This window comes from Manacus candei, unplaced genomic scaffold (genome assembly GCF_025592945.1).
Source record: "Manacus candei isolate 608988 ecotype Guabito, Panama unplaced genomic scaffold, ASM2559294v1 h1tg000086l, whole genome shotgun sequence".
Classification (NCBI taxonomy): Eukaryota; Metazoa; Chordata; class Aves; order Passeriformes; family Pipridae; genus Manacus; species Manacus candei.
The window spans coordinates 5,133,292-5,158,960 of record NW_026138134.1 but is presented as its reverse complement, the minus strand read 5'-3'; the positions used below and the strand labels follow the sequence as shown (position 1 = coordinate 5,158,960).

The 25,669-nt window shown below is 45.4% G+C and overlaps 1 protein-coding gene across 3 annotated transcripts in view; it reads left to right on the top strand.

Annotated features, from left to right (window-relative positions):
• Positions 1-19,616, top strand: part of ARHGEF12 (Rho guanine nucleotide exchange factor 12) — a 73,296-nt gene extending 53,680 nt beyond the window's left edge. For 2 of the 3 annotated variants that reach the window (XM_051812216.1, XM_051812215.1), the window contains exons 21-41: positions 241-346; positions 570-782; positions 1,195-1,324; positions 1,673-1,708; positions 2,346-2,500; positions 3,187-3,333; positions 4,123-4,208; positions 5,034-5,159; positions 5,968-6,082; positions 6,977-7,077; positions 7,323-7,400; positions 8,642-8,717; positions 9,126-9,293; positions 9,795-9,882; positions 10,730-10,819; positions 10,966-11,042; positions 11,384-11,611; positions 13,387-13,857; positions 15,625-15,938; positions 17,055-17,127; positions 17,682-19,616. In XM_051812216.1, the coding sequence (XP_051668176.1) occupies positions 241-346; positions 570-782; positions 1,195-1,324; positions 1,673-1,708; positions 2,346-2,500; positions 3,187-3,333; positions 4,123-4,208; positions 5,034-5,159; positions 5,968-6,082; positions 6,977-7,077; positions 7,323-7,400; positions 8,642-8,717; positions 9,126-9,293; positions 9,795-9,882; positions 10,730-10,819; positions 10,966-11,042; positions 11,384-11,611; positions 13,387-13,857; positions 15,625-15,938; positions 17,055-17,127; positions 17,682-17,692 (2,889 nt within the window). In that variant the 3' untranslated portion in view covers positions 17,693-19,616. Of the gene's footprint in view, positions 1-240; positions 347-569; positions 783-1,194; positions 1,325-1,672; positions 1,709-2,345; positions 2,501-3,186; positions 3,334-4,122; positions 4,209-5,033; positions 5,160-5,967; positions 6,083-6,976; positions 7,078-7,322; positions 7,401-8,641; positions 8,718-9,125; positions 9,294-9,794; positions 9,883-10,729; positions 10,820-10,965; positions 11,043-11,383; positions 11,612-13,386; positions 13,858-15,624; positions 15,985-16,120; positions 17,128-17,681 lie in introns of those variants that run through there. The other variant, XM_051812217.1, reaches the window with a different exon arrangement.
• Positions 19,617-25,669: the final 6,053 nt, after the last annotated feature.

The following is a 25,669-nucleotide window of genomic DNA, read 5'->3' as shown; positions in this document are numbered from 1 at the left end:
CCCCACAGCGTGGGGGTGTATCTGGTCACAGTAGCTGCTTATCAGCATTCCAGCTTCCCTGGAAATGTTAGGAGTGTTAGGAGCAGTTCTGCACTGACACTGTGAAAAGGTTAGATCAGGCATTCATGACCTTCTGGAAAGGGTAAGAGAAGTCGTGTTTCTCTCCCCCCTCAGTTAAAATCTCAGTAAATAACTGAATTTCAAGCAGTGAGTGATCTGTTTGCTTTTCTTTCACTGCAGCAAAGTATCAAGAAAGAGAAAGAAGGAGAGGAAAAAGGGAAGAGAAGAGGCTTTCCAAATATTCTGGGCCCACCGAGGAGACCGAGTCGACACGACAGCAGTGCAAGTATGTCAGGCAGGGCAGTACATGTTCCCTTTTAGTCTGAAAGCCACACAAAGTCTCTGCTGTCTTTAAAAATTCATGGTAAGAAGACTCAGTAAACTTTCTGGGTTTAAAATACATTTTTAAAGACACGCAGACCTGTTTTTGTCCTGAAATGCTTCCTCTCCTTATCACTGGGAACAGGCCCGGGCTCTTTGAGCAGAGTAACTGCTCTGTGTTTGTTCAGTTGGCAGAGCCATGGAGATGCAGAAGCCCAGGCACCCAAAGCACTTACCCACAGCCTCTTCTGTGAGCCCAGAGCCCCCAGATTCCAGCAAGATCCGCCAGAGTGGCTCCTCCAGTGATGGCACAGATGCTCCATACCCACCTGCCAACCCCATGTCCCCCTTGGCAATGGGGCCCTTCTCCTCTCCAGAGGGAAGCAAGGACAGTGAACCAGGTAGGATGGAAAGAATGCAGAGGAATGATTAAAGTTGGTGTTGGGAATGAAGTATGCAAAGCACGCTTCTGATGCAACAAGCTTGACAACTTGGGAAATCTTTCTGTATCATCAGGTATGATCTTCCTCTCCTTAGTCATCTTTTATGAATTGGGAAATCTTCCCATGACCAGAAATGGTTGTTAGTGAGTTCTGTCACCGTGGCATTGGATCATCCAGCAGGAAGGACCCAGTCTCAGTGCCTGCTGTTGGAAGCAGCAGCCTGTGTCACCTGGGATTGGTCACCGAGATTTTCCTTACCAGCCCAGGAATTCAGTTCCTCCAGCTCTGAGCTGAAGTGAGGCTGGAATCAAGAAGCTCTGAGGAGGCTGGAAAGTTCTCTAATGACATTTCCCACTTACCCTCTGTCTAGGTTTGAAGCAGCCTGGAGAAGCTCCACCTGCCAGTGACTCCATGGATGGCACACCCCGCACACCCAACACCACCTTTGAATTCCCATCTCCTCTGGAAAACCTGCAGGAGGAGGAGGGAGAGTCAGAGAGGTAACTGTGGTTGCTTGAGTGAGCCTTGAGAGAGTGCTAGAATCAGAGTATCCTGAGTTGGGAGGGACCCATGGGGGCCATTGCAGTCCAACTCCTGTGTCAGTGTGACAATGGCTGTTGAAACAGTCCATGAAATTATTAGTGACATCATTTTTATTGGTAGAATCTGAACCACTGGTCTGTGTCTGCTGCTGTGGTAATACTAAAAAACTGTCAGGAGGGTGAGTCTGACAGGGGACAGAATGTTCTAGTGAGGAGCTCAGAGCTGTACTCTGAAGTTGTGCTGAGTGTCTGAGCAGGGGGAATTCAGGCATAAGCTTCCCTAATAATTTCTTTTCTTCCTTGCAGAATGGTTGACATGGGAACACCAAAGCCTTTTCGCAAGTGAGTGTGCTTAGAAATGTTTGAACTGCAAAGAATTGTTTAGGGCTCGGGAGGTTCTGAAGCAGAATGCAGGTTATGAAGCTCGTTGTTCTGAGCCAGCACAGTTGTCTGCAGGATCTTTCCTTTTCTTTAATAACACCTATATGGAATCAGGCACTGGCAGCCACATATAGGAGAGGTGGAGTGAGTCATATGCAAATAAACCCTTTGATCTATGGGTGAAGTGGAGTGATTGCTGTATCTCCTGATTTGAATGGCTGTTAGGTTAGGGAGTAGACATTTCCATATTTTCTCTTTAAACCTGTGTGTTGCTGTTGGCTCTGGATCTGCAGATAGACAGAGGAAAGAAATTGTGACGTGCCCTTTCACTGGCTTGATATTTGACTCCAAGCGAATTATTTGATCTGTGTCATTAAAAGGAGGGTTGTGGAAGCACTGGAAGAACAGATATTCACTCTTAGTTGTAAAGGGCAAAATTAGAGCATGTGCCTATGGGTTCAGACATCAAACAGCCTCCAGCTGACATTAAGAGCATGTTCATAATCCTCTACAACTGACATATGTATACTTAGCATGTCTTTCTTCCTTCCACCCGTGCCTGAAAAGGGAAGTGTCTGACACCTTTTTCTCACATTAGGATGGACAGTGTTGGCTTTGCAGATGTGCAGAGTGAAGATGAGCTCTATGATTTCGACATGGACATGGACCCTCCCAACTGGCAGCAGCTCGTGAGCAGGGAAGTGCTGATGGGGCTCAAACCCTATGAAATCAAGCGCCAAGAAGTGATTAATGGTGAGATGGATGTTCTTTCCTAGCTCAGCAAGCACAAAAAAAAAAGTTGAGACCTGTGCTCTGGAGCTCTGAAGTTCTTAAAATTTAAAACTAGGTGTGTTTTCACTGATCTGCTCGAAGTAGTGGCTGTTAACTTCTGGCTGGCAGAGTTCTTGTGTATAGAAATTGTACTTGTTGCTGAAAAGTATCCTGAGATGAGACTGATCGAGTCCTTAGAGAAGAAATAAACAACATTAAGTGGTTATTAAATGATATTAAGTGGTTATTAAACAATATTAAGTGGTTATTGAACAATATTAAGGTAGTGAAAGGCCAGTTTGCAATATATTCTATGAAAGAAAGCAAGAGAAGCTTGATTTTTTTGTAAAGCACACGGTGCAAATGCTACTCCCAGACTTCATCTTCAAAGCTTCATCTCAATTCCAGGACTCTCTGTGTGGCTTTATGAGCTGCTCAGAGTTCACTGTTGCTTTGGGGTCAGTCACGAGCCATGAATCAATTGGCTTCTCTCTTCTTTCAAACCTGGAATTACAGCAGAGCGTGGCTCCGTGCTGGAATATGGGCCAGCAAGGGAAGTGCTGGTGAGGGACACTGTTCTAACTTAATACTCTGACTTCTGTTGGCTTCATGTTTGGCTCCATGTGCCCTCCCCAGAGTCACAATCCCTGCTTCCCCTCTCCCCTCAGAGCTGTTCTACACAGAGCGAGCCCACGTCCGCACGCTGAAGGTCCTGCACAACGTCTTCTACCAACGGGTGACCAGGGAAGGGATCCTCAGCTCCAGTGACAAACGCAAAATCTTCTCCAACCTGGAGGATATCCTTGGCCTTCATGGTAGGAGCAGCTGAGGTGCCTTTCACCTGGAATTCTGGGTGCCAAGAGCTGAGAAATTTAAGCAAAGTGACCCTGGAACAAGAGGCGGCTTCGTGCAGCACTCGAGATAAAACGGAGCATTACATCTGGGCTTCCTTTGGCACACAGTTGTTATATTTCTGATTTACAGAGATATTTTGATAAGGGAAGCATCTGCCCAGCGCTCCAGCCCTTGCTGCCTCTTATCTGTGTGCACAGCCTGCCTCGTGCTGATTCCTGCTGGATAAAAGGAGCAGTGCTTTGATGGATGGGCTTTGTGGGTCAACATCAAGATGTTACAACTGGTTTTTTGAAGGGAATATGAAAACAGAGCTGAAAAGATTGATGTCTTGCAGGTGGTTTTGAAGGGTGGCCCCTCCTGATTGTTTAGGGAAAGAACTGCTCACGAGGGGGAATTGCAGCCCTGCCACTGAATAATCACTTGTATGATTTTATGCAGGTGGCTTGAGTTGTGTTCTACATATATTGCTCTTTTTAAAAAGGTGATGCTGAGCCTCAGAAAAGATAAGATTGGAATGGTTCTTAGGGGTCACTTGAAGGCAGGTGAGACAGAAGTGCAAAGGAGTTACATAGCGTTTTCTTAGCTATTTTGCTAAATTTATTGTGTTGCAGGATAATGTTTTTTATTTAATTGAAATTACTGCAAATCTAGTCTTCTCCTAGAATAGCTTTTACTTTAAAATAACTGCTGAAAATTAAGCAATTGGACCACTATTAATAAAATTTTACTTTTTTATTATTATTTTTAAGTTGCACTGAATGATCAGATGAAAACTGTCCGGAAAAGGAACGAGACTTCTGTCATTGGCCAAATTGGGGAAGACTTGCTTTCCTGGGTAAAATTCTTTTATGCTTCCTTACATTTGAAAATAATGTTTCAATAGAATGACAAACAGAGGCAGAGGTTGGCGAAGGCAGTTTCCAACTAATGGAACCTGGAGGTCTGAGAGTTGTCATTTCTATGGAGCTGGAGAATGAGGGTGGAAGGAAAGCAGGAAGAACTTCTGTGGGCTTTCATTTGGTTAGAGATAAGAGTAATTTAAGGAACAGAAATAATTTCCTTCAGATGTGTGGGTAGAATAGAAAGGTAGTTTCGGAGACACAAAGGTGAGAGTAGCATTTTGAAAAATGTAATTGCACCATTTATTTCAGTAACACTGAAATGTCTTGTGTTGCCTGCGGTGCAGTTAAAAGTTAAAAATACCTATTTCTAATCTTGGAATTTACATAGCTGAACCTTTTCAAGTTCTGTAGCACTGCTGAAGGCTTCATTTCTGAGATCCTTATGGAAAGGTTTGGCTGCCCCATCCCTGGAAGTGTTCAAGGCCGGTTGGATGGGGTTTGGAGCAACCTGGGCTAGTGGAAGGTGTCCCTGCCCATGGCAGGGGGTGGGACTGGATGGGCTTTAAGGTCCCTTCTCACCCAAACCATTCTGCCATTCTGTGGTGTGGTTGGGCTGGAAACAGGAGAACTGTAGAGTTTAGGATGTTCCTCAGGAAAATGAGAAGGCAGAGCCTTAAACCAGGGCAGAAATTCACTCCTCATGTTTTGCCACCAGCTGGTTTCTTCCCTGGCCACACCAGTGGCTCTGTCTCTGTTGAGGGTGGCACATGCTGAGCCTGAGCTTATCTAAACTTGGCTTTCTTGGCTTTCTGGCACAGTTTAGTGGAGCAGCAGAGGAGAAGCTGAAACATGCCACTGCCACGTTCTGCAGTAACCAGCCCTTTGCCCTGGAGGTCATCAAGTCCCGCCAGAAGAAGGACTCGCGTTTCCAGACCTTCGTGCAGGTGAGTTTGACAGCGGGGTTGGAGTCGCCCCGAGGATGTGGCTGGGGGCCAGCACAGCCTCCTGAATGCTTGTAGATCGAGTTCCAGTAATTAATGACATCATGTCTAACATTGTCTTCAGCTTGGGATCCTTTCCAGCACTGTGTTTATCTCTGGCTAATCGTTCCCGCAAGGAGGAGCCTTTAATTGTGGGGAGCACAGAATGTCCTGGTGGGATGCAGGGAAGCACATGGTGTCCCAGGGAGGAGATGGCATCTCCCTTGGGGTGGCTGATTCCCAAGGATGAGGAGTTCTGTGAGGAAAAGCGCTTAGGGCAGTGCCATTTCAGTGCTTGCCAGGGGCAGGAGACAGATGATGTGCACCTGCTCTGCCTGCCAGGAAAGGGGCTTGGGTACACGTGGCACTTTTAGGAGAGAACATTATCTTCATTACCACGGGCTGGGGAGGGCTCGGGTAATGCAGGGGGAGATTATATTGAAAAATGTGCTGTGTTTTGCTGCGGTGTGAAAGGCCAAACTGATGTGTTCCCTGTGTGGTGCTGACTGAGATTGATGGGGGATGGTCCCAGGCCTCTGGGAAGTAATGAGGGAAGGAAGGCACTGCTCTGGTGATGAGCTCTTCCTCTGTGTAATTGCAGATGGAGAGGGGCTGCCTTGTCTGGGTGATAGATCTTGGCACTTCTTGTCTTGTATTTAATTACTGGAAAGAGAAGTAATAGACATTTATGTGATGAATAGATGTTATGCATTCAGGTAATTATGGCCTTAATAAAAATGACAAATGCAGATATTGTGCTGCTCAAATTTAGGATGCTGAGAGCAATCCCCTGTGCCGCCGGCTGCAGCTGAAGGATATCATTCCCACGGAGATGCAGAGGTTGACAAAGTACCCCCTTCTGCTGGATAACATTGCTAAGTACACAGGTAAAGCCTTTCCACAGGGGTTTATGATCCACCTCAGCAGGTTTTCCCAGGTAAAAGTGATTTCAAAGCACGTGTTGAAGAGCTGTTCAATTTTATCTGTTTTCACTGTGGCCTCGCTGCTGCCTTCTGCACAGGAGGGCAGGCTAGAAAAATAACAGAAAGGAAAACCCTTTGTATACAGAAATACAAAGTATTTGTTCCTTCTTAGGGGGAAAAAAAAGAAAATTCACCGTGAAATAAGTGAATCTATTGAGTCTCCAAAGCATCACAAGGTTCTCATGTTCTTGCAGAGGGTGGGATTTAGTTAGAATGTGTTACACTGAAAGATATTTCCAGCACAACAGTGTGATTAATAATATCACAAAAAACCTTTCCAGGTTTACTGTCTGATACCTTCTGCAGTGTAATTTCATTACTCATAAAAAATAGGCTGCATTTACAAGTTCATCCTAATCATAATTAGGAAAGCATGTGACACTCCATTATCTTTGATGTACTGGTTTATGTGCCTGTTAACTGAATTCTCAGTGTGGCTTGTGGTAGTGAGAATTGATGGGTTCACCCGTGTCTGTTCTGTTCCCTTTGTGGCGAAGATTTTGGATTTCTCAGAGCACTACTCAGGTTATTGTGCAGTGAGTGGTTGTCACAAGCCCCTCAGAAAAGGGAGAGTAACAACCATTGTGCTGTGTACGAAGATCTGCAGCCTAAAATGAGTTATCTCCTGCCACAAATCTCATTTTTATCACTTCACCTTTGCAGCGTGCCTTTTGTTGACAGACTCGTCTGCGAGTTTAACTTCCCTTTCTCAAATTTGAGGTCGTCAAGCTGCACTAGATTGCTGACTTCTCAAACCTCTTTTTTTTTTGGAAAGCATTGTTAAATTTTCTCTTGCAGAGCTGTCTGAAGAGAAGGAGAAAGTGAAGAAAGCCGCGGATCACTGTCGTCAGATCCTCAACCACGTGAACCAGGCTGTCAAAGAGTCAGAGAACAAGCAGGTGGGAGGTGACAGAGGGAGCACTCAGGGTTGGGGAGGATAATAAGCATTTTTAAGGCACCTGGAGTCTCCACTGGTGACTTTATGTTGTGCTCAGAGATGTTTTGTGGCACCTGGGAGAGAAGGATCCCAGCGTTTGGGAGTGTGTGGAGGTGCCCCTGGGTGCATCCATGGAAGTGTTCACTGCCCTGTGACCCCAGGGAGTTTTGCTGCTCAAAGTGACCCTTTTTGTCGTGTTTTCTGCAGCATTTGGAAGATTATCAGCGTCGGCTCGACCTGTCCTACCTGAAGCAGTCTGAGGATCCCATGATGGATGAGTTCAGGGTGAGTTGAAAACACTGAGCCCATCTCTCTGTAAACTGTGTTTGCAGCCCTGCCATTCAGTTTGTGCTTCTTTCTGCCACAGTCTTCTGATGTGCAGTCAAATGGTCTTCAGAGATAAATGTTTCTGTACAAAAATGAAAGCAATTAGTCTCAAAAATGTGAGTTTTGCCACCTTCCTCAAGATCTCTGGGGATACAACAACCCAGCTCTGCACAGAATGGTGTTGATGGAGCTCTGTGAAACAAATCTTAGTGGTCAGAGCTCAAGCAGTGTTTCATATGAGAGATATCTGATGGATGATGAGTCTTATGGTGGATTATCTCTCACGTGATTGCACATCTTAGGGGTGCTGTTGGAAGTGGGGAGGCCTCAGAGAGCCTTGAGGTGTAGCAGTGCAATTGGTTGGAAAAGAAGAGCTTGTGCACAGGCTGATCTGTGTAAGAGATCCACAGGTAGAGCCAAATAAAGCCCAGTGTTACAAATATTCTGGTTCATGGCCCCTGTAAAGTCTTGCAGTTAAGTTAGTGAAGCTGGTTCCTTGCTGGTTGCTCCCCCCAAAGTCAGTGTGTAGCCAAAAAAAATTTTTATCTGAAGACTTTTCTGTGAAACTGTGTCATGTGTCCTTCCCACAAATAAAAAAAACTTGCAAGCATTCAGAGAGGAAGTGAACAACTCACTGGCAGTTATGAAATCTTGCTGTCATTGATTGTAGACTCCGAGACTTGGAAGGGATGAATTGTGAAAATTGTCACTTCTGCCTGCAGATCTAAATGTCACAAGCACTGAAATGCCTGAAGAATCCATTGACATTAGAAATTCCGTCAGATCATTGGGATGATTTGTATATCATTTGTAGGCACACTTGACTTGCAAATCGAGTGCTGAGGCATTAACCAGTTGTAATGCTGGAACTGCAGACTTTATGCAGGATACTGGAACAGCTCCTCCTAGGAAATGGGTGGCATCCTAATGCCTTAGGAGCTTGGCTTGGTAGGAAAATCCTCCACCCTGTGACACTCAGCATCTGCAAAAGAGCAGTGAAGGAGGAAGAGTGACAACAAACATCTCTCACAACATTTTGGGTTACACTCACAACCTGCTCCTGCTCCACGTTTCTTTTCCCAGTCTGGGTTCAGCTGCTTCTCTCCGAAGTGGAGTCCCTCTGGCAACCCTGTGTTTTATCCTGACTTGCTTCCATGGAAATTTCACAGTGCTGCTTCTTTTCTTTCCCCTGGTGACAGAACTTGGACCTAACAAAGAGAAAAATGCTCCATGAAGGGCCTCTGACTTGGAAGGTGAATCGTGACAAAACCATTGGTGAGTCTGTGCCATCCCCTGCCTTCCCTGCTCTGTGTGTGTTTGCTGGGAAGGAGAGAAGGAGAAAGCATTGCTCAGCTCCCAATTATTCTCCTTCCTGCCACATGTAATAATGCCTGTGTGCTCCTCAGAGCTGATTAAATTATTCTTGTCAATTCTGAAATGTGCTGGAGCATCATTAGGGCCATGCAGGGACACAGCAGTCAGTCATGAGATGATCCAATTCCATCTGTAGCTTTCTGCTGTAGTTTTCATGAGGAAGATTTGCAAGCTTTGCCTGGAATGGCACAGCACTGATTGCTGCCTCTGCATGAGTAATCAAAAATGCTGCTTTTTGCCTTCTGCAGGGGTGTGCTAGGAAACTCTGAATCTTTAACTCGTTCTGGGTTCTTTTTGCACTCTGGGCAGATCTCTACACTCTGCTGCTGGAGGACATCCTGGTGCTGTTGCAGAAACAAGATGACAAACTGGTGCTGAAGTGCCACAGTAAGATCTTGGCCTCCACAGCCGACAGCAAACACACCTTCAGCCCCATCATCAAACTCAACACCGTCCTGGTTCGTCAGGTGGCAACAGGTCAGTGTGACCCGCTGAGGAGGCAAAAGGAGAAGCCAAAAATAAAGGCTTAGCTCAACTGAGGATAGAAGTTTTTGTGTGGGGATCCAGAGTAGAACACAGAAAACTGCGTAGGTTTAATTCTTGGTTGTCCAACATCGTGCTTAGTATGTATGAGCCGTTTAACTCCTCTGCAGCACTAATAGGCACTGCTCGGGTTTTAAATAGGCTCCTAAATTAAAGTACTCTGATTGTGTTAGATGAAAAGTACTCTGGAAATTATTAGGAGGGAACAGAGGAGAAATAAAGCTTTTTCAAAATGGCTTTTTTTTTTTTTTTTTGAGGACAAATTTCCTGGACAGGGCAAGGTCGATGTGTCCATAATTACAGCCTTGGAGGGTTATCTCCTGACCCGTTCTGTCCTTGCTTTGGGCCGGGCTTTTGGCTTGTTCTAGGACTTTTCAGAAAGCTGTGTGGCCCAAGGCATTCTAGTTAAACCCTTCCTTCCCTGTGTTGGTGCAGATAACAAAGCTTTCTTCGTCATCTCCATGTCGGAGAACGGCGCTCACATTTACGAGCTGGTGGCACAGACTGTCTCAGAAAAGAACGTGTAAGTAACTGCTTCAGCTCCAGCTGCTGCTGGCTTTGCTGTGCTCCAGAGCTCTTTCACAGCTCTAGTACCTGTGCAGGTGTCCCTGAGTTCCTCCTCTGAGCTACAAACACAGCTCTGATGGTCTAAGGTAGTCTCTCCTAAGCTGGAGAAAGCAGGGGAGGGTGAACACACACCTATTAGTGAGCATGTGTATTATATTAAAAACCCCAAACCCATACATACCCCAAACCCATTCAGTGTTTCTGTGCTTATGTTTGCTCTCTGACTCGCTCCAGACCCATTCTGACCTCAAAAATCCTTTTTTTTACCCTTGAAATTCTGGTTTTCTGTGACTGACTGCCAGATAAGATGAAATAATCCTGCATCTTCATGCAGAACCAGGTATCATTGCAGACTTGGATACTGGTGTCACAAGCACCCCCAATGCAGGAATTTGATCCCCTGGCTAAAAGATTTTATTTCCTTTTGGGTAGAAATGCTTTTCTTCTGAAGTATAAGACTTATTTATGGGATACATGGCAACTTGTCATGTGTCAACTCTTCAGTAATATGTGAAATAATGCTTTTGTATATATTTGTATATAAAATAACTGGTTCATCTGACAACTGCTAAGGTCCTGTCTATCATTTCCCTCTGCTGAAAAGTATCCTGGTGAGGTGAGTGTTCACAGGGCCTTACTGGGGAATTGAATGTAACAGAACATGAACAAAAGCTATTTTTATTGATAAGAAAAGCAGTAATAAAGTCTAAAAAAAGTATTAGCTGGATTTAAGAGGTGTTAAATAGGAAAGTATTCATTATGCTTCACTTGTTGCATGTTTTTATTTGATGTTTCTGCTGTAGGTGGCAGGACCTTATAGCCCAGATGGCAGGGACTGTGAAAATGGGGAGTGCCAGGAGAGTGATTCCACTCCCACAGTCAGGCCCTGGAGAGTAAGTAAAAGCTGGAGGAGGAAGGGCTGCTTTTCCTTTTTCCAGCACCCCTCCTGCTCAGAGATTGCCAGCCAGAGCAGGGATTCTCCTGCAGAGACTCAGCTCAATGTGACTGAAGGAATGTGCTGGTTCTTCCCTCCCTGCAGGGAGGAGCGTGAAGAAGAGGAGCAGCAGAAGCTCAAGGAGCAGCATGACATTCCTGCCAGCAGCCTCCAAAGCCCAGGTAAAACAGGGATTCAGGTAAATGGGCTCAGTGGATTTGCTGCCTGGAGTGCAGATGTGCCAAGCCATGTTCCTCGTGGCTTGGGGATCTCTGATATTTTTCTTCAAAGGAAAAGTCGTGTGGAGAAGTGATGCTGAACCTCTTGGAAATGCACCTCTTACTATTCCCATCTGTTTTAGAAATTACTGGGAAAGAGTCTTTTTTAACCCTGGATTGAACTGGCTCAAGAACTGTATTTTTTTAGTGTTTTCAGAGTTTTCTGTGTGAAGCAGAATCCTCTGCAGTCTCCCATTGTATTTGACATGGTCATTTCACCTGAACGTCTGTTTTCTGTTCCCCAGATAAAGATTTGGGGCTGGAATCTCCCCTCATACTGAACACTCAGTCCTCTTCACCCATCATGTCTGAGAAGGCCAAGGTGGGAAGCCTGCTGGTGTCTGAAGGGCAGTTTGAGAAGGTGCAGCAGGCAGAGCTGACCCTCAAAGACTCCTCTGCATGTTATGAACACACAGCCACCAGTTCCCCCTCGCTGTCAGAGGGGCAGTGGGCACGGGATGCATTAAGGAACTGTGAGTATCCATGGCCAGTGTCCACTGGGATATGATTTAGAGGTGGAAATCGTTAGCTCAGCCATCAGTGATCTAAATTAAAATCCAAAAGCCCGTTCCTATTAATTATCAGTTCTCCCTGTGCTGTATTTCACAGCAGAATGGATCTGACAGCCAGGAGTTTGGAGTTCTGAATTCATACTTTGACCCTTCCTTTGGCTTCAGGGCATCTCATTGTTTTTCTGTGGTTTTCCCATGTAGAAAATGAACTGTGTGTAAAATGTTAATGAATTGTCACTGTCCATGGAGTGCTTTGATGGCAAAATCATATTGCAGAACTTAGTGCAGTGCTGGACAGTGCCATTGTAGTCAGCAGTGAATTTTGAAGACAAGGCAGTCAGGCTGTGGACTTCTATCCTGCTTCAGTGCTATGGAAATGAGAGGTTTTGTGATTTTCAACTATTTTTTTTTTGTAAAATCCTGCAAATTGGATATGTGTGAACTTGAGCAAGTCCAAGTTCTGATTTCCTGAGGACTTGGAGGAGGTTGGGTATAACTAGATCAACACTTGTGTGTGTTAAAAAGAAGTTTTTCTAATGGACAGATGATTCTTTAAAATTGTTTGTAGAAGATTTTTGATCACTTCCTCTGTTCTCCAGTACATCTCCTTTCAGAGGGATAATGCTCTGCAACCTTCTCCATCAGCTCTAGCAGTGCAATTCCTAAATAGAACTTCCTAAAATTTGAATGAATTCATTAATCCATATATCTCTTCTTGGCAACCCTCAAAGGGACACTCAGTCCCTCCGTTGTACTTGGAGGGAAGAGTCTGTATTGCTGCTCTGGGGGCTCTTTGACTCTCCCAAAATTCAGAGCACTCACATCCCTGGCCCCAATTCCTTCTCTCTGTACAAGTAATGACAGTTCTCTGCAACCTCTGAGTTATCTTGGATCTCTTAATCCATTTATTCTTCTTCTTACAGGATTCAAAGTCCCTTTCTGATTGTGGACGTTGCACAAACGTTCTTGGTATTTGTTTTCAGAGGCCAGTGCTAAAATAAATCTTAGTCTGGGGGTGTGCAAGGACAGTATTGGTGACCTTACACCATCTCCTGACTTCTCAGAATTAAAACAGCAGCTCTCCAACAGCAGCAGAGGGTCACTCAAGTTTTGAGATGTACTTTTCCTTTGTATGACATCATAGCTTTTTTTTTTTTTTTTGGGTGTTACAGGAGAGCTAAGTGGAGAGGATGAACAGTTATACCTTTGACAGCATCACAGCTTTGTTTTGAACAATATGTCCTTATTTTGAAGTGTTTGGTTGGGATAATTTGAGAGCTAAAGGAATGTGAGTTGAAGTTCAAACAGGCATAAATTTGCATGAAATTTTAGGGAAAAAATTTCTTCTTCTTTTTTTTTTTTGATCTGTCATTTCAAAATCGAGTGGAATAGTCACAAGATGCTCACAGGAATGGAATAGTCACAAGATGCTCACAGGAATGCAACAGTCACAGGGAATCCCCTGTCACAGCCCCAGCTGTTTTGCAGGGTGAAACCCAGGCACTCCAGCTAATTCCAGCAGGCAATTCCTTTGTTTTTCTCTAAGAAGATGGAACTTGCACTGACATGTTTGCTCTCACTTACGAGGTGAAACGTGGAGTAAGACCTGAGCCCTTAATACATTTATTTTTATCCCTGTTTTTCCTGGCAAGAGCAAGGAGAGGAGATGCACCTTGGCGGGGGGGTGACCTTTCTGTCTGGTTTAATCGCTGTGAACGTGTCTCCTCTCCTTGCAGTGGGTTTGCTGAGGCAGCTGTTGGTGCAGCAGTTTGGCCTGGCTGAGAAGGGCACCCTGGAAGAGCGGCAGCGTTTCCCCAGGTTCAGGACTGTGTCCCAGGAAGCCCAGAGGGAGAGCGGGAACGAGCTCCAGCACTCGGACAGCGACAAATTCCAGCCTGGCTCGGACAGAACACTGCCCACAGCTGAGGAGCCCCCAGCTGGTTATGGCCTCCGGACTTCAGCTGAGTCTCCAGCCCCAGGGGATGCCATGCAGCTGGTGGGGAGAGACCCCAGGCCCAGCGGGAGTTTGGGAACGGACCGTGGGAGCGGGACCCCGGAGGTTTCCACCCTGGAGCTGGAAGGGGTGGGGGCCGAGGAGAGCGGGGAGCACTTTTTTGATGCTCGGGAGGCTCACAGCGATGAAAACCCCTCTGAGAGCGAACTGATGGAGAGGAAGGAGGAAGAGGAGGTGCAAATACGGATCTCAGGTGAGGCTCAGCATTCGAGGCTCCTCTCTTGCTTATCCTAAAATCAACTCTCGACCTTGACGAGTCGTTCCAGCCCTGCAAAGGGCTGTGCAGGCACGTACCTGATGAATTCTCTGTGTTGTGGAGGCAGAAGCTGCAGTGCTGTGGGGTTAACACACTGTGACACGCTGTAATTGCACAATCCAAGCTCTTGATTGCACTTTCCCTGGACCACTTTATCCCTCAGCTGGCTGTTGGGACGTGTAGGGAAAAGGTTTTCCCTGAAGGCAAAGCCCTTTTTTAAGCCCCCATGACTCATGGTGCCATTTTCTGTTGGCTTCTCCTGATCAAGAAAAGAATTTAGCTTTGCACTGTGACCTTACCCCAGTCTGAAGCTCTTAAAAGCTTATTTTTTTTTGTTATTTCTATTATTATTGCTACATATGGCATATTTGGCAGGTTTTTGTCACTAAACTTACTAGAGAAGCTGAGGTTTCTCTCATGTGCATGCTGTGTAGAAGTAGCTGCTATTAGGTAGGTTAAAGACTAATAGTCATATAGAAATCTCTTACCCATAAATATTCTTTTATTTAAAAATTGGATTAAATCCATGTGAACAAGCCAATTTGTGACTGCCCGAGCTCTGCCTTCCAACTACAGATTGCAAATAATTTTTCTTGCTGAGACATTTTAAATTATTAAAACTGAGCCAACAACTTGAAGCATCTAATTTATTTGTCACCTCTTACACTGTTTACTTTTTTTAACTGTGCAGGGACATCAGAATTAGATTGATCTGTTTTTAGTCAATTCTGACTCCACGTGCTGGCTTTGCTGGGGAGAAATGGTTTGATAGAATCCTACCAAGGTGCAGGTTGTGAAAGCATTTCTGTCTGTCATTGCTTTATCTCTTAATATATCAACGAGCTCAGTTTTAAAGGTAAAAGCATCCTCAGTACCTTAAGTGGCAAGTGGAGTTTAGAAATCCAGAAGTTGGGTTTGTCAGGTACCATTAGTGTAAGTGCAGCTTTTTCAGTCATTATAATAGAAACAGAGATTTTGGAAGAACAGGGGGGTGGGTGATTAGCTCATGGAATATCCTGAGTTGGGAAGGACCCACAAGGATCATCTGAGTCCAACTAGTGTCCATCTAATCATATAGTTTTTAATCTACAGTGCAAAAACCAGTATAAGAGAAACAGATTTTAGTAAAGCAGGAGGGTGGGTGATTAGTTTATAGAATATCCTGAGGTGGAAGGGACCCACAAGGATCAAAGAGTCAAACTCCTGTCCATCTTATCATATAGTTCTTAATCTACAGAGCAAAAACCAGTGTTAGAAATAGAAAACAAGAGGGTGGGTGATTAGTTCCTAGAATATCCTGGGGTGGAAGGGACCCACAAGGATCAGAGTCCAACTCCTGCCCATCTAATCATGGAGATTTTAATCTACAGTGCAAAAATCAGTATAATAGAAATGGAAAACCAGAAGAGCAGGGGATTAGTTCCTAGAATATCCTGGGGTGGAAGGGTTTAACAAGGATCCTCTCGAGTCCAACTCCTGTCTATCTAATCATGGAGATTTTAATCTACAGTGCAAAAACCAGCCCTAATCTCTGAACCAATTCAGAACCAAACCAGTCTGGCCTGATACAACCTGTGTAGCTTTCAGAAAAGCTTCTCCCCAGGCCATTTTCAAATGCCTCAGGAGCTGGGCCTCTCCCCACTCCCCTCTCCTGCAGTGCCTCCGAGCTGGAGGTGGGAACCAAGAGCTGTCCTCTCTCCACAGGAAATTATTTGATCCTCGATGGATATGGAACAGTGCAGGAGAGCTCCACGGACGAAGAGGTGTCCTCCCTGGTCCTCCAGTGCACGGGGGGTGGCCGGGCCCCCTTGGACTCTGCCCGGCAGCACCCGCTGTCCCCCCGGGACGCGCGGTCGATCGGAGGGGGCTCCCCGTTCCCGGAGGAGATGCTGGCCTCGCGCTGGGGGGGGGTGGAAGAGTCCTGCTCCTTCATGGCAAGCCCTCCCCTGCCCCTGGAGATCCGTGTGCAGCTCATGCAGTACATCCAGAACATTGAGGATGCCCTTGAAAAGCTAAAGGTGTGTTGGGTTTCCTACTAAAGATGTGACGTGTTTCCTACTAAAGGTGTGTTGTGTTTCCTGCTAAAGGTGTGTTGTGTTCCTACTAAAGGTGTGTTGTGTTTCCTACTAAAGGTGTGTTGTGTTTCCTGCTAAAGGTGTGTTGTGTTTCCTGCTAAAGGTGTGTTGTGTTTCTACTAAAGGTGTGTTGTGTTCCTACTAAAGGTGTGTTGTGTTTCCTACTAAAGGTGTGTTGTGTTTCCTACTAAAGGTGTGTTGTGTTTCCTGCTAAATGTGTGATGTGCTCCTACTAAAGGTGTGTTGTGCTCCTACTAAAAGTGTATTGTATTCCCAACTAAAGGTGTGTTGTGTTCCCAACTAAAGGTGTGTTGTGCTCCTACTAAAACACCTTCAGGGCTCTCATACCCTTTAGATTTTGGCTTAAAAAAAAAAAGAGCTTGAAAATAATTTTGAGGAGGAGGGGAAAAAAAAAGCTGCCATGCTTCTCCTTACCTCTGGCTCTCATTTCTGGGAGCTTTTGAAGCAGGAATTTGATGCTGTTCTGCTTGAATTTAAGTTGTGGATGACGAGAGGCAAATATTTCTGGTGGGCACGTATTGGTTTGAATCTGGAGAGGTTCCTGAGGGCTGGGACAAGTCTGCAGCAGTGGAGTTTTGAAGGGGCCACTGACCTAAGGAATAAGAATTCCTGGCATAAAAAGGCTTATCAAATCTGTTGCATGCTGCTGCTGCCAGTGTCAAATGAAGGTGCCGAGTTGCAGCAAACCAATGACAAGGTTTTCAGGCTAAGTATGTTTGAAATTATTTCATTTTTTTATGTGATGGGGATTCTCTTTACAAAATAGCCGTCGCTGCAGAAGGTTTTTAGCATTTTGATGTATGAAACATTCAGTAGCCAGCCTTCAATTTGACGGAAACCTGAAGGGGAAAAACAAAAAAAAGTAGAGTGTTGCATGCAAATGGAAGGTCAGACAGAGATGCTGGGGAAGGAGTTGAGGTCCACTGTGAGTCACTGCAACGTGGGTGATTGAAACTTCTCTTTTGCCATTTGAAGCCCCCTCTGTTTGCTCAGTAAATAAAGAGCCACTCTGAGCTTTGGGGTTGTTCTGTTTTGCAGGAGGTGGAGGAGGACTACACCGTTCTGCGACGCCAAGGGCTGGCTGGCTCAGCCTCCACGGGAGAGCACTCAGGTAGGAACCAGCCTGGCTGGACCTGGGAGCACGTTCCACCCCGGCCCCAGGCATTGAACAGAGAACACAAAATCAATTATTCATGTTTCTCACACTGACATTAAAAAAAAAAAAGAAGGATTCACCTCCTGGAGCAGCTCTCCCAGGGCTGAGCCCGGGCTGGCTCCAGGAAGGGTCACTGAATCCATGGATGTGCAGAGGAGCTTGTTCCTCCTCTGGAAAGGTTGTTTCTCACCCCACCTGCCAGAGACCTTCACCTCAGGATGCACAGCCCCTCTTCCCAGGAAGGCCAGGTGGATGGGAAGTCCCAGAGGGAGGTTTCTGAAGGTGTGCAATGATCAGTCTGGCTCCTGCTCCTCCAGGAGCTGTGCAGTTGTTCCATGGGTCCCTTTAAACTGGGCATCCTACACATGGAATTGCTGCAATTACTGACAAGGTTTTAAGGTCAAATGGGTGTGATGTCTCTCATGTCACAGGAGTGGTCAGAAGTGTCAGACATCTGTCTCTCACCGCATTTTTTCCCCCTTTTTTCTTTCTCTTTTTCCCTCCTTCAGACAAAAGCTAGTCGTGTTTTCTGGAGTGGCTGAAGATGGGATGAAGAGGATCAGGACACAGCACCCGCTGTCTTCCTTGTGGACTCTGAGACAAGAGGGTTTGGACCATCCAAACACGAACCAGACTTTAGCAAAGTGGGCATGGGGTGCTTTTCCTGTGGGGCATCTGCACTATCTTGTCAGTGAGGGAGTCTATTCTATTCTGCTCCTCTCCTTGCTACCAGAAATACATTTTTCAGAACAGAAAAAGAAAAAAAAAAAAACCAAACCAAATGTACAGAGCTTTGGGTGTAGGATATAAAAAAAATGTATTTAGACATTTAAAAAAAAAAAAAAAGATCAATGTATTTATTTGACTTCATTCCGTGTATCAAAAGCACATTTTAATTTTTTTAATCTGCCTTTTTTTTTTGTTTATTTTGTTTTGTTCTGTTTTGTTCTGTTTGAACTGGGCAGTGACAGTTCTAGCCCCCTGCATAGGGTCCATCCTGGGTCAGGGGTGAGGGGCCAGGGTGTTACCTGTGTGCAGGTGAATCTTTATTTCACTGGACTGGACTCTGCACTCCCTGCTGGCAACTCAAACTGCCATGCCAAGAGCTACTTATGAAGGTGTTAGGATGACTTGTGGCTGGAATTACCTGTGTTTCAACAAACTGCATGGGAATTGCTCCTGTCACCACGTGTGTAACAAGAATTTTCCATGCACTAAACATCCAGGCACTTGAGATGGGCGAGTTTTCCTTTTCCCCTTTCCCCTTGCAAGATCAGACTGGGAGGGGAGAAAGAGAGGTCTAATTTTTATTTTTTTTTTTTTCTTGACTTTGTTGGCTTTGATCATTGTCTCCTTTGTAAAGTGATAAAAAATACTTGGACCTGCAGCACTTTTGTAACTCTTCTCTGGATCAAAAAAAAAAAAAAAAAAAGGAAAAAAAAAAAGAAGAAAAAAATGCAAACCCAGAAGTGTTTCAAAGATGTGGGGCAGCTCTGCCCCTGATTCACTACTGAATGAAAAAGGGCTGCCATTGGAGTTAGCCACAGGTACTGCTGATTATAGGGCCAGTAAGTTTTAGTACCTGAAAGTATGTCTTGCTGAGGGCTTGGGGTGGGCTTTGGGGTTTTTTTTTTTTGGGGGAGGGTGGGGTTGGTTTGTTTTATTTTTTTTTTTAAACTAACTTGTGCCAACGTGTTCTCACTGAAACAGAGATTTGCAAATCCAGGAAGGCTGAACCAGCTCTCTAGGACTTCCTTAGGCTTGTTGGAACGGGGTTTGCTGTTGGAATTCCTTCCAGTCTGGGAACAGGATGGTAAAAAGGTCATCACAGAGTTAACACTGGACTAACTGAGGTTGGTCCCAGGGCAGCAGCTCCTGCCTGGCACAGGGTGGTTCAAGCTGTCCCTGGTGCCACAGACACCAGGAGTGGGGCTGCTGGGGGAAGGTGTGTGAGGAAGCCTCTGTTGCACCCTCTTGCCGAGTTTTAAACTGTTTAAGGAGCCCAAAGTGAGCAGCAAGCCAAGCCTGTGCATCCCACTGCCAGTCAGAGCATCAGGAAGTGCTGAAAATCTGCCTTTGGTCACTGTCACTGTCAAGATCCCACTCCCTGCTCCTCCCAGTGAAACATTTTAGCTGCTGGCAAGAAAACAGATCTGTCCTTTGTCTGTAAGAAAAACATCAGATCCTGTTCTTCCCCGTGGAACACACAAGGGAAGAGTTCCTGGGATGATGGGCAGGGGCAGCACAGGTGATTTTGGGCCTGATGTGGAAGTTCAGAGGGTAGGGAGGAAGGAGTTCCTCTTGTTTGAAGAGCTGGTTGCACGAAGCATCATTACACTGCCAACACAAAGCCAAGTGTTCTCTGCCAGGCTGGCAGGAGCTTCCTCTCCCTTGGGAGAGATTCACTGTCAGTATTACCCCAAAACTCCCCTCCTCACCTCAGCCACACGGTTCCTTTGCTTATAAACACCCAGATGTTTATGAGCATCCCCCAAACCAGGATGCTGCCATGGATCCTGCCAGAAGGAGGACTGGGATAGAGCCAGACTTAGTGTTTGAGACCCTTTTCTCCCCCACTTCCCTTCCATCAGCTGCAACCCCACACTCCAGACCCAGGAGCAGTTTTTGTGACCTTGGTGGTCTGAAAGCTTTCCAGAAGCTTCCATGGTTGATGGGAAGTTATCCCTGAACTGTAGAATAGAAAGAGCTTAGTCTGGCTTTAAAAGAATATCCTGGAAGACCAGCAAAGGTGGGGGCTGTGAAGGTCTGGCTGCTTCATACTCATTCCTTGTGCCTGAAGGCAAAATCCCTGGTGGTCTGGTTTTCTCTGAGGTTCCTGGTGGTCTGTGGTTCCACCACTGCTTTGTTTCATCCCTGACAGGTGTGGCAGCAGTGAAAAAAGCTGGGAATGCCGAGTATTTGTGTGGCCTCATCCTTACACTTCAACCTGGGAGCTGCTGGAGTGGGATTTTCCCCACCCTCCCTTCATGTGTGACACAGGGGAGGGGAGGGGACAGTGCTGTCCCTGTCACCTCTCCAGGTGTGCCAGGGGAGCAGCCAGGCTGGGTGCCTTTGTCCCAGCTGGCATGGCCAGTCTCCAGGGCAGGAGGGGCCAGAGAGCTTGAAGGAATGTTGGAGAAGCCTAAATTTGACCCCAGTTTTATGGGCGACATAAAGGACCCTCTGAGCTCTGCGCTGGTCGGGTTTGGGTTCAGCTCCTCACAAACAGGGCATTCCCCCTCTGGGAAAACCATGGTGGGGTCAGGAATCCCTTAGTTTTGAGAGCAGTCACCTGGAATGACAGGGAATTCCTTTCTCCTGGCCCATGTGCTGTCCCCCAGAGCTCAGGCATGGAAGGAGCTGCAGCTCCAATGCACTGTTCAGGATTCTCATGTTTTTTCCTCCTCGAAGCCATAAGATTCCCTTCTTTAAACCCCAGTTTTCAGTGTGAGGAAGCATTTTGGTTTGCCCCTGGTTGTGGATGGATTGTACATTCCCATGTCCAAACTGGATAACAGAGCAGGACACTGTTCTCTGGGATTTTTTCCTCCCAAATAGTCGAGGGGTTTTTGGTTTTTTTTTCTTTTCCCTTCCCCAAACAGAAGAGTAACAAGGGTTTCTTATTTTGGGAACAGATTTGTAGTGTGGGAACCATCTTCTGTGTCCTTCTGAGAGGTCACTTCTGCTGTCACATGGTTCATGGACAAGCAGAAATGTCAGATGGATTTTTTGGAATGGGAATTTCCTTCTCCTGTCGGAGAGCAAATGCTGAGCTGGTGTTGGACCATTTGGGTCTCCTGAACATACTTTTTCTGTAGGGAGGGGAGATTCCTTCAGACAGAAGGATGAGGAAACCTCAAGAGTGAAGAAATCTGGATGGTTTGGGGCAGCTTTCAGACAGCACTCAGCCTGTTCCCAGTTTTATTTGGTAAAATGTGGATATTCTGATTTACAGATCCTGTCCCTGGTTTTGGAATAGGGGTCTGAACATCAGACCCATCATCTCCTGCTATCTGGTGTTGATTTCTCCCTCTGTTCCCTAAAGAAATCCCTCAATTCCCTCCCCCTCCCCAAAGGTGCCAACTGACAAGCAGATGTACTGCAAAAGGGATACTGCAGCCAAAACACTGCTGTTTTATTTTGAATTAAGTCTTGTGGAGCTCTCTTCATGCTAGAATATTTTTATTTTCTTTGTACAACATACAATCATGTACTCTTAACAGAGATTTACTTTAAAGAGAAGAAAAAAAAGAAAAATCTGGAAGTATTCTTTAAAAAAAAAAATACACAAAAATCTTTATTAATAATCCTGTATTTTTACTGATCATGTTTGAATGTCTAAAAAGACTTTATTGTTCTAATTATCCAGATGTATGTTTGTAAAATAGCTCTTTTATGACTTAGCTGATCAGGTTGTATGTTTCTGGAATTAAATATTGGTCACTTAAAAAAAAAATCTGTTTTCAGGATCTGGGAAATAGAAAATTTAAGCGTTTCAAATATCATTAAATAAGCTTAAAGGAAATAACCTTTTGTCTGGTGGATTTTTTGGGGGATTGGAATTGCCTGGAGTGTTTGGCAGGACAGAGTGGTGATGGCAAAGGAGATTTTTTAGGGGCTTTTGTAGAGATTGAAGTGCCTTGACTGAATTTCTGCTGTTTAGTGAATTAGTAAATGAATTAATTTAGGCTTGTTCTAAAGTCAGATGTGCCTCCTGAAAGAATTGAAGCCCCAGAGCAGCGAATATTCAGTGTTTTTGTGCCCATCACATGCTGGATTTGCACTTCTTCGCTCCTCTGGTTGGTGTTTGGTGAGGGCTGAACCCCCAGAGGTGTCTGAATTTGGGGTGTAGAGAATATCCTGCTGATCCAGGGCAAAAAAGAGCTCAGGAATTGCAGTGCCAGGAGAGTGGGAGCTCCTTTGGGAGGTGTTTGGTTCTTGTCACACACGACACCGTGCAGGGAGAAGGTCCCTGTGCCATCCCTGGGGTGCTGAATCAGCACCAAACACCAACTGCAGGACCCCAAACCAACTTCCCACTCGATCCAAACCCCCAAAGGCAGGAAACCAAACCACTTTCCCTCTTGCTCCCAGCTCAGAGTGACCCCTCAGGACGTCCCCGTGGTGCCCTGGCTGTGTCCTGCACCCCCTGGGGCTGCTCTGCCTGGAGCTGCAGCTGCCAAATGGGACTTGCAAGTGGAATTTTGCCCTTTCTCCTTGGGTGCAGCACGATTTCTGTTGCCTGATGTCTCACTCCTCGGGCCCTGACAGCAATTTAATGAACACTTTCACAAGCCCAGCCAAGCTGTCACTGCGAGGCTTTGGCTCATCTGATGCTGTTGGACAGTTAAATCTGAGCTCTGAGCTCTGCTTTCAATTCCCAGGCACTTCTGTGTTCTTTTCCTGCTCTGGGGGATGTGGGGGATGCTTTAGAGTTTTCCAGCATTGCCATTTGAAAGGAAACCAGAACCATTATTGATATTTTTATTAATTTATAAGCTTGTTGTTTGTAAAACGGAATTTGTTTGGATTGGTTGGGAACTGTTGGTGTAGGAACATGATATTTCCTTGTTATGACATTACTTTATTATGATATTCCCTTATTATGATATTCCCTTATTATAGTATTCCCTCATTATAGTATTACCTCATTATGGTATTACCTCATTATGATATTACCTCATTATGATATTACCTTAATTCAACATGATATTACCCCTCAGTATCTTGCAAATATTTATCATTTGGGTGGTGTTGGACTCATTTTTTCCCTGAAATGAGGAATTCTCTGCAAGTGTTTGCTGCCCAACCAGAGGCTGCAGCTTCGTATCAAGTGTTAACTGAGTCTGTTGGGCTTAAACCATAGCTTGCTTGTGATTTTTAATCTTATATATGCTAAGATTGCTCTGTTTTCCTAAATTAGGAGTTTTTAGGTGATGAAACTCCAGCCTGGTGCCTGCTTTTGGGACAGTGGGGACAGTGACCCCCAGGAGTTGTGTGACACCCCTTTGCCTGTCACTGGAGGCTTTTTATTTCCATTTTTTGCTGGATATTTCCCCCTCCACTGGGATCAAATAAGAAGTTACAAGGGAAGGGAAAGTAAAACTTGCTGCTGAGGGAACTTGCAAATCTTTTTTTTAATAGGGAACATCTGTGCTGAGAGTTTTGTGCCAGGGCCTGGGTTTTGTTGAATTCTCTGCAGAGGATGCTTTACCTGGATCCTTGTCATTAGTGACATTCCTATTTTAGCTTCTGACTTCCCTGGGAAGTGATGCAGTCACACTTCTGACAGACAAGCTGACAAAAATAAATTAAGAACAACACCAAAAGAGAGAACAAACAAAATCAAGTATATTACTGAGAATTCAGAGCTTTTTTCCTTTTTTTTTCTCCCCCCTTCCCCTTCTGCAGTTTGTACATGAAGCTCCTTGAGAGATTACTTTATTACTTTATTATAATTGGTAATCTGAGCTCTATTACGCTTTCCTAATGATGCTCTTCGTGTTTTGCCTATTTAAATGTTATTTTATATGTTCCCTTTGCTGTGTTGCTGTAAATAAATGATGCAAAATGAACAGCTCAGGAAAAAAATCTGAGCTTTGTGTTTTCTGCAGCCTCTGCCCTCAAATCCCAGCTGGGGGTGGGAGGGAACAGAGCTGCATCTTTTAGGGCTGTTTCTCATCCACCATCATGGAATTAATCTCTCCTTGCTGCCTGCCACAGATAGGGGAGAAGGCACGAGAGGATTGGAGGAATCTCATTGCAGATGGGCTCGTGGCATTTTTTGGGTTGTGGTATTTGAGGTATTGTGGACATGCTTTTTGTTCCAGAAAACATCTTTTCAGCAAGGACAGCCTTGTTTTGTTTTGCTGAAAAATACCTGTAATTTCCCTTTGCTTTTTATCAATTAGCCAGCGAGTTTTAGATTGTTGTTGTTGTTGTTGTTGTTCTTTAAAAAAAAATATTTATGAAATGGAAACTGTCCAGTGCCTGGCACGTGTTCTTTGCCTGATGGTTGTGTGTGTGGGGGGTGGTAAATTTTATCACCAGAGAGATGGACCCAGGCAGGGCACAACAGCACCCACAAAAACTGCAGACTTGGATGTGTTTCCTTGGAGTGTGATCCAAAATGCAGATGGCACAGAGATGAGCATGGGAACGATGGGGAGCATATGTCTGTGTTAGGATGTTGGCTTAACAAATCTTCCAAACTCCTTAGGCACCTGTTGTTTAAAGGAGGAGGGCTTGGGGAGCTGCTGGAGGGGGAGGCTCAGGCAGCCAAAAGCTTTGGGTGCCACTTCCAGCTCTGCCCTGGGAAGGTTGGGGCTCACACAGAGAGTGTGTGAAATAAGGCTGCACTGGGAGAGGGATTTTGGAGCTGAGAGTGCTGCAAATTGGGTTTCCAGCCCTGTTAACTCCCCTGAGCACTGCTTGGAGAATAGTCCTGAGGGAAGGGAAGCTAAGAAACGGCCTGAAGTTGTGCAGTGGGAGGTTGGGAATGAAGGAAAATTTCTTCACAGAGGGGTTGTCAAGCCTTGGAACCCCTTCCCAAGGCAGTGGCAGAGTCATCATCCCTGGGATTGCCCAAAACCACGGGGATGTGGCACTTAAAGGACAAGGTTTAGTGGGGAACTGGGTGGTGCTGGTTGATGGCTGCACTTGATGCCCTTAAAGGGCTTTTTCCACCCCTAGCAATTTGATTCCAAGGGTACAGATCCCTCCTGCCCTTCTCCACACCCCAAACCAAACACCAAGCAGGGTTTCTTTCAGTCCAGAAGCTGAATTATTTTTTTTTTCCCTTCTTCCTTCTCACCAGATGGGAGTTTACAGCTGCAAATCATCAGTTGGGCTTTTGGCAGAATAAAAGGCCCGAAATATCTCTGCCACTTTCTTGCACCAGTTTGTTTCCAGATGTCTGAGGCTCATTCAGCGTGAAGTATTTTCCCCGATCAATATTTTAACCTTCTTGTTGATATTTACTCAGTGCTGCTGAATAAACTGCACCAAGTGGAGCTGCATGGATGGGAGAGTAAATCTACATTTCTATCAGCTCTCTGGAGGCTTTGCAATAATTCATATTATCTGAGGTTATTGTTATACTGGGATATTAATGAGCACATCTTCCTTCCTTCTGCCTCTTGGAGCTTCAATTCAGATCCCACTTCTGGTGCTAAAACAACATCTCAGCTCTGAATTAGCATGGAGAGGAGAAAGCTTTGTGTTCTGCTTTTGTCAGCTGAGTTTGAAAGAACCCTTTCTCTGTAGTTTCATAAAGATGTATTTGATGTAACTCCGTCTGCTTCCCTCTGACCTTTGTGAGGAGGAGATTAAACCCTTCTCTGTGGGTCTTCGTGGCATTTTTAAATCTTGCTGGAGGTTTCTGCTCCTTCTCCTTCTCCCATCTCCCTTCAAAACTGAAGTTTAATGAGCACTGAGTGCTGTCCTCCCTTTCCTCTGGCAGTTCTGCTGTGTGCTTGCTGTTCCCCACAAAAACCTG